At 31.2% G+C, this 10,500-nt stretch overlaps 2 protein-coding genes and 2 long non-coding RNA genes across 4 annotated transcripts in view; 3 read left to right on the top strand and 1 right to left on the bottom strand.

Annotated features, from left to right (window-relative positions):
* The window catches only part of LOC143048243 (superoxide dismutase [Mn], mitochondrial-like), a 368,265-nt gene that overhangs the window by 172,439 nt on the left and 185,326 nt on the right, over positions 1 to 10,500 (bottom strand). The window lies entirely within an intron of this gene.
* On the top strand, positions 494 to 1,839 carry LOC143049310 (uncharacterized). Its single transcript, XR_012970175.1, has 3 exons — positions 494 to 635; positions 1,204 to 1,455; positions 1,675 to 1,839. It is a non-coding gene; the product is annotated as an uncharacterized LOC143049310 (long non-coding RNA).
* Positions 3,527 to 4,849, top strand: LOC143049309 (uncharacterized). The gene is made up of 3 exons (XR_012970174.1): positions 3,527 to 3,646; positions 4,214 to 4,465; positions 4,685 to 4,849. It is a non-coding gene; the product is annotated as an uncharacterized LOC143049309 (long non-coding RNA).
* Positions 5,893 to 7,914, top strand: LOC143049567 (uncharacterized). Its single transcript, XM_076223170.1, has 4 exons — positions 5,893 to 6,086; positions 6,491 to 6,655; positions 7,225 to 7,476; positions 7,697 to 7,914. The coding sequence occupies exons 1-4, from the start codon at positions 5,966 to 5,968 to the stop codon at positions 7,912 to 7,914; spliced, it is 756 nt and encodes a 251-aa protein (XP_076079285.1). The 5' UTR covers positions 5,893 to 5,965.

Here is a 10,500-nt window from a genome sequence, read left to right as displayed (position 1 = left end):
TTATAACTTGTCAACAAGTCCGGCATCGTCTGGTCAGTGTGGATCATATTATCCAATTTGGATTAATGGTAAGTTGTATCATATAAACATTGTCACTTTGCTTTTTCTAGGAAAATTGTTGAAATGATTTCCCTTGATTTGTACTTTTTGTTTATATCATTTATCTATTTCGATTTCTATTCTAAATAGGTAATAGGTAAATGTGTTTCTGAACTGGTTTTCTGTTGTATTTTCATTTAAGTCGTCTCTTGAAGTTCGGATACTATTTGATTTTCAAATTTTTAGTGTACAATACGATTTCAAACAAATTAATTTTCAAAACGTGCATCATGATCTGATGCATAAAACTAGATTTCAGATGTTGAAATTATTTATTTCGAAGTTATTTTTGAAGCTGTTTCTTCTAAGTGTGTGAAATGCAAGTAATGTAACAGTTTACAAATTATTTGAATATTTATCTTTTTTTACAGAAATAATTGAACAGACTGACGACACAGGCTTGGTATATCTCAGAGCATGTGAAGGAAGTCATTGGTCTGAATGTGCCTACACCTGGAGTATACCCACAATGAAATGTGGAACTAAAACAATTATGTATCTTAGACAGAAAGGAATGTGTGGCAGATTCTGTCTAGGTTGGTATTTATATACTTTTTGACATACGTCCAATCATCATTTAATTAAATTGCATAACTAACAGATAATACTTTGTCGATTTTGAAATCAATTTGAAAATGTAGAAAGTCAAATCCATAGTTCAAAAGCAGTGTATACTTCAACTCCTAACCACAACATAAGATTATAAATTTTGACATCATAAATATCTGTATAACTGACTGAAAATATGTGTTTGCCGGTGTTTCAATGACGTTGACTATCATTTGAGGAAACATATTAAAAACAAGTTCATTCAAACAGGAACTTTGCTATGCTTCGGACAAATGCAAAACCACAATGTAAGCAATGATCAAATGGCCCAATTACTCTGATCAAACTATAGGATTAACAGTGATATTGTAATGTATAAACAAGTATCGATTTGTGAAAAATAAAATAAAAAGTCAATTTCAAAACAAAAAGGAATATGAAAATTCACAATTTTTCAGTTTGAGGTTTTAGGTTGATCTCGATATGTATAGGCTCTATATCACTATAAACAGGCTGTTAAATCAAATGATGAGGTTTTATCTTTTTTGTTTGTAGAATCGAGAAACTCCTCTGAGGTTTCTACCACCCCATCATATGTGTGGGATGAGCCTTGTCACTGGCACAATATAATTACAAGTAATTTTGAGAGATCTGTCAATTATACACTGCAAAGTGGAGAATATGATGACTGTTACGACTGGGATATCCACATGGAAGCATGGTACAAATTTAGTGGAAACGAGAGCATACTTACGAATCCTCCTAAGCAGGGACAGTGTGGTTCATCTTCTCCTATATGGCTGGATGGTGAATATATAATATTCTTTAGACGATATATATGTGAATGTTATCTGAGAAAAAAATGTTTAATGTTAATGATTTAAAAAGAATTCAATAAATTAATATAAATCTATACTGAATATATTGTTATCAACCTATGTAACAACATTTTTTTAAACGTATATTCATATATTTAGATATTCAACTTCGTGGGCAATGTTTATATGCAAAGTCGTTTTTGATTAGGTTTGTATCCGACAACTTATGGTGAAATGGCCACACTGACAGCATGCGTTGTAGGAAATGAAACCGAATGTCAACACAGTTGGAATGTGACTGTAATGCATTGTGATGAATACAATGTTGCATATTTGAAACCTAGCTATTACATGACGAACTGTGGCAAATATTGTATGGGTGAGCATGTTACTATGAAAACTATACTATACAAGGAACATGTGTAAGCAAATATAAATTTTCCAGCGCCTCACAAGGCTAGCATATAACAAAATTTCCACATTCCATTATGTACACAATACTATTAATAAATGTAAAATATATTTTAATAAACATTATGGTAAATACAAATGGAAATGGCATGAGCAATAAATGATATATAAGATAAAAAAAAAAAATCATAAGATTTTGAAAAATTGCTCGAATGAAAACGAAATGGTCAGACAAGGAAAAATACCCGAACCATACCCAATATATGTCAGTTAAAATGTTTGTTTGTAACAAAACTGCTTTTAAAACAACCTTGCTAAAATAGCGTAGTGATATGTTTGCATTAAACATCAATGGATACTGATAATAGGATAATTTTATATCTAAAAATGTTTAGTCATCAAAAAGAATAATGCATCAACATTAATTTCGGTGAAAATATATGACATGCAAACAATACTTAGCGTTCATATGTAATTTGAACTTTATAATTTCGAAGTGTGAGAGAGAATTGATAAATAAGAAAGTTATTCGGCGAAATTGACCAATAGTGTAATAAGACAGTAAATGTCACGTCTCTATATTTTAAAATATATACATGTTTAAGACCCTTAGTAAGAAGGAAAATCCCTGTGCACTAAAGGTTAAAATTGTTAACTTTATTTGATAAATGAAAACAACAGTAGTGTACCGCTGCTTGAGTTACTTTTGATTGTGCATGCACGCTTGAACACAAAGTATCTATTCACAGGCAAAGATTCCATTCGAACAATCGAGAATTTTTATTGGCCATGCAATTTTTTGTCATTTGTTTACGTACGATATGGTATCATCTTTATTTCACCTATGTGTAAAAACATCTTTAGATTTTGGTGAATTCATTGTTAGCTAAAGACAAAAGACTTGATTAAACCAACATTGGTATAATTTTGGTAGCATGTGGATGCAGTATAATGGTAAAACAAACCTATAGTCTTATATGGGTTTTCTTCTTCTTCAGAATACACAAATGATCCCTGTTCAAACTACAGCGTAATAGATTATGACTTCACCAGACACCAAGACTACTACGATTATTCATACATGTCAGAATGTGATAACTTTTGGTCAGGAGGGTGGTATTATTTTGAAGGCGGTTATAACTTGTCAACAAGTCCGGCATCGTCTGGTCAGTGTGGATCATATAATCCAATTTGGATTAATGGTAAGTTGTATCAAATAAACATTGTCACTTTGCTTTTTCTAGGAAAATTGTTGAAATGATTTCCCTTGATTTGTACTTTTTGTTTATATCATTTATCTATTTCGATTTCTATTCTAAATAGGTAATAGGTAAATGTGTTTCTGAACTGGTTTTCTGTTGTATTTTCATTTAAGTCGTCTCTTGAAGTTCGGATACTATTTGATTTTCAAATTTTTAGTGTACAATACGATTTCAAACAAATTAATTTTCAAAACGTGCATCATGATCTGATGCATAAAACTAGATTTCAGATGTTGAAATTATTTATTTCGAAGTTATTTTTGAAGCTGTTTCTTCTAAGTGTGTGAAATGCAAGTAATGTAACAGTTTACAAATTATTTGAATATTTATCTTTTTTTACAGAAACAATTGAACAGACTGACGACACAGGCTTGGTATATTTCAGAGCATGTGAAGGAAGTCATTGGTCTGAATGTGCCTACACCTGGAGTATACCCACAATGAAATGTGGAACTAAAACAATTATGTATCTTAGACAGAAAGGAATGTGTGGCAGATTCTGTCTAGGTTGGTATTTAAATACTTTTTGACATATGTCCAATCATCATTTAATTAAATTGCATAACTAACAGATAATACTTTGTCGATTTTGAAATCAATTTGAAAATGTAGAAAGTCAAATCCATAGTTCAAAAGCAGTGTATACTTCAACTCCTAACCACAACATAAGATTATAAATTTTGACATCATAAATATCTGTATAACTGACTGAAAATATGTGTTTGCCGGTGTTTCAATGACGTTGACTATCATTTGAGGAAACATATTAAAAACAAGTTCATTCAAACAGGAACTTTGCTATGCTTCGGACAAATGCAAAACCACAATGTAAGCAATGATCAAATGGCCCAATTACTCTGATCAAACTATAGGATTAACAGTGATATTGTAATGTATAAACAAGTATCGATTTGTGAAAAATAGATAAAAAGTCAATTTCAAAACAAAAAGGAATATGAAAATTCACAATTTTTCAGTTTGAGGTTTTAGGTTGATCTCGATATGTATAGGCTCTATATCACTATGAACAGGCTGTTAAATCAAATGATGAGGTTTTATCTTTTTTGTTTGTAGAATCGAGAAACTCCTCTGAGGTTTCTACCACCCCATCATATGTGTGGGATGAGCCTTGTCACTGGCACAATATAATTACAAGTAATTTTGAGAGATCTGTCAATTATACACTGCAAAGTGGAGAATATGATGACTGTTACGACTGGGATATCCACATGGAAGCATGGTACAAATTTAGTGGAAACGAGAGCATACTTACGAATCCTCCTAAGCAGGGACAGTGTGGTTCATCTTCTCCTATATGGCTGGATGGTGAATATATAATATTCTTTAGACGATATATATGTGAATGTTATCTGAGAAAAAAATGTTTAATGTTAATGATTTAAAAAGAATTCAATAAATTAATATAAATCTATACTGAATATATTGTTATCAACCTATGTAACAACATTTTTTTAAACGTATATTCATATATTTAGATATTCAACTTCGTGGGCAATGTTTATATGCAAAGTTGTTTTTGATTAGGTTTGTATCCGACAACTTATGGTGAAATGGCCACACTGACAGCATGCGTTGTAGGAAATGAAACCGAATGTCAACACAGTTGGAATGTGACTGTAATGCATTGTGATGAATACAATGTTGCATATTTGAAACCTAGCTATTACATGACGAACTGTGGCAAATATTGTATGGGTGAGCATGTTACTATGAAAACTATACTATACAAGGAACATGTGTAAGCAAATATAAATTTTCCAGCGCCTCACAAGGCTAGCATATAACAAAATTTCCACATTCCATTATGTACACAATACTATTAATAAATGTAAAATATATTTTAATAAACATTATGGTAAATACAAATGGAAATGGCATGAGCAATAAATGATATATAAGATAAAAAAAAATCAAAAGATTCTGAAAAATTGCTCGAATGAAAACGAAATGGTCAGACAAGGAAAAATACCCGAACCATACCCAATATTTGTCAGTTAAAATGTTTGTTTGTAACAAAACTGCTTTTAAAACAACCTTGCTAAAATAGCGTAGTGATATGTTTGCATTAAACATCAATGGATACTGATAATAGGATAATTTTATATCTAAAAATGTTTAGTCATCAAAAAGAATAATGCATCAACATTAATTTCGGTGAAAATATATGACATGCAAACAATACTTAGCGTTCATATGTAATTTGAACTTTATAATTTCGAAGTGTGAGAGAGAATTGATAAATAAGAAAGTTATTCGGCGAAATTGACCAATAGTGTAATAAGACAGTAAATGTCACGTCTCTATATTTTAAAATATATACATGTTTAAGACCCTTAGTAAGAAGGAAAATCCCTGTGCACTAAAGGTTAAAATTGTTAACTTTATTTGATAAATGAAAACAACAGTAGTGTACCGCTGCTTGAGTTACTTTTGATTGTGCATGCACGCTTGAACACAAAGTATCTATTTACAGTCAAAGATTCCGTTCGAACAATCGAGAATTTTTATTGGCCATGCAATTTTTTGTCATTTGTTTACGTACGATATGGTATCATCTTTATTTCACCTATGTGTAAAAACATCTTTAGATTTTGGTGAATTCATTGTTAGCTGAAGACAAAAGACTTGATTAAACTAACATTGGTATAATTTTGGTAGCATGTGGATGCAGTATAATGGTAAAACAAACCTATAGTCTTATATGGGTTTTCTTCTTCTTCAGAATACACAAATGATCCCTGTTCAAACTACAGCGTAATAGATTATGACTTCACCAGACACCAAGACTACTACGATTATTCATACATGTCAGAATGTGATAACTTTTGGTCAGGAGGGTGGTATTATTTTGAAGGCGGTTATAACTTGTCAACAAGTCCGGCATCGTCTGGTCAGTGTGGATCATATAATCCAATTTGGATTAATGGTAAGTTGTATCAAATAAACATTGTCACTTTGCTTTTTCTAGGAAAATTGTTGAAATGATTTCCCTTGATTTGTACTTTTTGTTTATATCATTTATCTATTTCGATTTCTATTCTAAATAGGTAATAGGTAAATGTGTTTCTGAACTGGTTTTCTGTTGTATTTTCATTTAAGTCGTCTCTTGAAGTTCGGATACTATTTGATTTTTTAAAATTTTTAGTGTACAATACGATTTCAAACAAATTAATTTTCAAAACGTGCATCATGATCTGATGCATAAAACTAGATTTCAGATGTTGAAATTATTTATTTCGAAGTTATTTTTGAAGCTGTTTCTTCTAAGTGTGTGAATTGCAAGTAATGTAACAATTTACAAATTATTTGAATATTTAACTTTTTTTACAGAAACAATTGAACAGACTGACGACACAGGCTTGGTATATCTCAGAGCATGTGAAGGAAGTCATTGGTCTGAATGTGCCTACACCTGGAGTATACCCACAATGAAATGTGGAACTAAAACAATTATGTATCTTAGACAGAAAGGAATGTGTGGCAGATTCTGTCTAGGTTGGTATTTAAATACTTTTTGACATATGTCCAATCATCATTTAATTAAATTGCATAACTAACAGATAATACTTTGTCGATTTTGAAATCAATTTGAAAATGTAGAAAGTCGAATCCATAGTTCAAAAGCAGTGTATACTTCAACTCCTAACCACAACATAAGATTATAAATTTTGACATCATAAATATCTGTATAACTGACTGAAAATATGTGTTGGTCGGTGTTTCAATGACGTTGACTATCATTTTGAGGAAACATATTAAAAACAAGTTCATTCAAACAGGAACTTTGCTATGCTTCGGACAAATGCAAAACCACAATGTAAGCAATGATCAAATGGCCCAATTACTCTGATCAAACTATAGGATTAACAGTGATATTGTAATGTATAAACAAGTATCGATTTGTGAAAAATAAAATAAAAAGTCAATTTCAAAACAAAAAGGAATATGAAAATTCACAATTTTTCAGTTTGAGGTTTTAGGTTGATCTCGATATGTATAGGCTCTATATCACTATGAACAGGCTGTTAAATCAAATGATGAGGTTTTATCTTTTTTGTTTGTAGAATCGAGAAACTCCTCTGAGGTTTCTACCACCCCATCATATGTGTGGGATGAGCCTTGTCACTGGCACAATATAATTACAAGTAATTTTGAGAGATCTGTCAATTATACACTGCAAAGTGGAGAATATGATGACTGTTACGACTGGGATATCCACATGGAAGCATGGTACAAATTTAGTGGAAACGAGAGCATACTTACGAATCCTCCTAAGCAGGGACAGTGTGGTTCATCTTCTCCTATATGGCTGGATGGTGAATATATAATATTCTTTAGACGATATATATGTGAATGTTATCTGAAAAAAAAAATGTTTAATGTTAATGATTTAAAAAGAATTCAATAAATTAATATAAATCTATACTGAATATATTGTTATCAACCTATGTAACAACATTTTTTTAAACGTATATTCATATATTTAGATATTCAACCTCGTGGGAAATGTTTATATGCAAAGTTGTTTTTGATTAGGTTTGTATCCGACAACTTATGGTGAAATGGCCACACTGACAGCATGCGTTGTAGGAAATGAAACCGAATGTCAACACAGTTGGAATGTTACTGTAATGCATTGTGATGAATACAATGTTGCATATTTGAAACCTAGCTATTACATGACGAACTGTGGCAAATATTGTATGGGTGAGCATGTTACTATGAAAACTATACTATACAAGGAACATGTGTAAGCAAATATAAATTTTCCAGCGCCTCACAAGGCTAGCATATAACAAAGTTTCCACATTCCATTATGTACACAATACTATTAATAGATGTAAAATATATTTTAATAAACATTATGGTAAATACAAATGGAAATGGCATGAGCAATAAATGATATATAAGATAAAAAAAAATCAAAAGATTCTGAAAAATTGCTCGAATGAAAACGAAATGGTCAGACAAGGAAAAATACCCGAACCATACCCAATATTTGTCAGTTAAAATGTTTGTTTGTAACAAAACTGCTTTTAAAACAACCTTGCTAAAATAGCGTAGTGATATGTTTGCATTAAACATCAATGGATACTGATAATAGGATAATTTTATATTTAAAAATGTTTAGTCATCAAAAAGAATAATACATCAACATTAATTTCGGTGAAAATATATGACATGCAAACAATACTTAGCGTTCATATGTAATTTGAACTTTATAATTTCGAAGTGTGAGAGAGAATTGATAAATAAGAAAGTTATTCGGCGAAATTGACCAATAGTGTAATAAGACAGTAAATGTCACGTCTCTATATTTTAAAATATATACATGTTTAAGACCCTTAGTAAGAAGGAAAATCCCTGTGCACTAAAGGTTAAAATTGTTAACTTTATTTGATAGATGAAAACAACAGTAGTGTACCGCTGCTTGAGTTACTTTTGATTGTGCATGCACGCTTGAACACAAAGTATCTATTTACAGGCAAAGATTCCATTCGAACAATCGAGAATTTTTATTGGCCATGCAATTTTTTGTCATTTGTTTACGTACGATATGGTATCATCTTTATTTCACCTATTAGTAAAAACATCTTTAGATTTTGGTGAATTCATTGTTAGCTAAAGACAAAAGACTTGATTAAACCAACATTGGTATAACTTTGGTAGCATGTGGATGCGGTATAATGGTAAAACAAACCTATAGTCTTATATGGGTTTTCTTCTTCTTCAGAATACACAAATGATCCCTGTTCAAACTACAGCGTAATAGATTATGACTTCACCAGACACCAAGACTACTACGATTATTCATACATGTCAGAATGTGATAACTTTTGGTCAGGAGGGTGGTATTATTTTGAAGGCGGTTATAACTTGTCAACAAGTCCGGCATCGTCTGGTCAGTGTGGATCATATAATCCAATTTGGATTAATGGTAAGTTGTATCAAATAAACATTGTCACTTTGCTTTTTCTAGGAAAATTGTTGAAATGATTTCCCTTGATTTGTACTTTTTGTTTATATCATTTATCTATTTCGATTTCTATTCTAAATAGGTAATAGGTAAATGTGTTTCTGAACTGGTTTTCTGTTGTATTTTCATTTAAGTCGTCTCTTGAAGTTCGGATACTATTTGATTTTCAAATTTTTAGTGTACAATACGATTTCAAACAAATTAATTTTCAAAACGTGCATCATGATCTGATGCATAAAACTAGATTTCAGATGTTGAAATTATTTATTTCGAAGTTATTTTTGAAGCTGTTTCTTCTAAGTGTGTGAAATGCAAGTAATGTAACAGTTTACAAATTATTTGAATATTTATCTTTTTTTACAGAAACAATTGAACAGACTGACGACACAGGGTTGGTATATCTCAGAGCATGTGAAGGAAGTCATTGGTCTGAATGTGCCTACACCTGGAGTATACCCACAATGAAATGTGGAACTAAAACAATTATGTATCTTAGACAGAAAGGAATGTGTGGCAGATTCTGTCTAGGTTGGTATTTAAATACTTTTTGACATATGTCCAATCATCATTTAATTAAATTGCATAACTAACAGATAATACTTTGTCGATTTTGAAATCAATTTGAAAATGTAGAAAGTCGAATCCATAGTTCAAAAGCAGTGTATACTTCAACTCCTAACCACAACATAAGATTATAAATTTTGACATCATAAATATCTGTATAACTGACTGAAAATATGTGTTGGTCGGTGTTTCAATGACGTTGACTATCATTTGAGGAAACATATTTAAAACAAGTTCATTCAAACAGGAACTTTGCTATGCTTCGGACAAATGCAAAACCACAATGTAAGCAATGATCAAATGGCCCAATTACTCTGATCAAACTATAGGATTAACAGTGATATTGTAATGTATAAACAAGTATCGATTTGTGAAAAATAAAATAAAAAGTCAATTTCAAAACAAAAAGGAATATGAAAATTCACAATTTTTCAGTTTGAGGTTTTAGGTTGATCTCGATATGTATAGGCTCTATATCACTATGAACAGGCTGTTAAATCAAATGATGAGGTTTTATCTTTTTTGTTTGTAGAATCGAGAAACTCCTCTGAGGTTTCTACCACCCCATCATATGTGTGGGATGAGCCTTGTCACTGGCACAATATAATTACAAGTAATTTTGAGAGATCTGTCAATTATACACTGCAAAGTGGAGAATATGATGACTGTTACGACTGGGATATCCACATGGAAGCATGGTACAAATTTAGTGGAAACGAGAGCATACTTACGAATCCTCCTAAGCAGGGACAGTGTGGTTCATCTTCTCCTATATGGCTGGATGGTGAATATATAATAT

Source organism: Mytilus galloprovincialis, chromosome 10 (genome assembly GCF_965363235.1).
Source record: "Mytilus galloprovincialis chromosome 10, xbMytGall1.hap1.1, whole genome shotgun sequence".
Taxonomy (NCBI): Eukaryota; Metazoa; Mollusca; class Bivalvia; order Mytilida; family Mytilidae; genus Mytilus; species Mytilus galloprovincialis.
Note: the sequence above shows the minus strand (reverse complement) of the source record. Positions and strands in the feature narration are given on the sequence as shown.

Excerpts from the sequence above, each read along its gene's own strand:
- LOC143049567 (XM_076223170.1), top strand. The coding sequence starts at position 5,966 with ATGTCAGAATGTGATAACTTTTGGTCAGGAGGGTGGTATTATTTTGAA. Across the intron at positions 6,087-6,490 it reads TAATCCAATTTGGATTAATG|AAACAATTGAACAGACTGAC; the intron begins GTAAGTTGTATC and ends CTTTTTTTACAG. Across the intron at positions 7,477-7,696 it reads TTCTCCTATATGGCTGGATG|GTTTGTATCCGACAACTTAT; the intron begins GTGAATATATAA and ends GTTTTTGATTAG.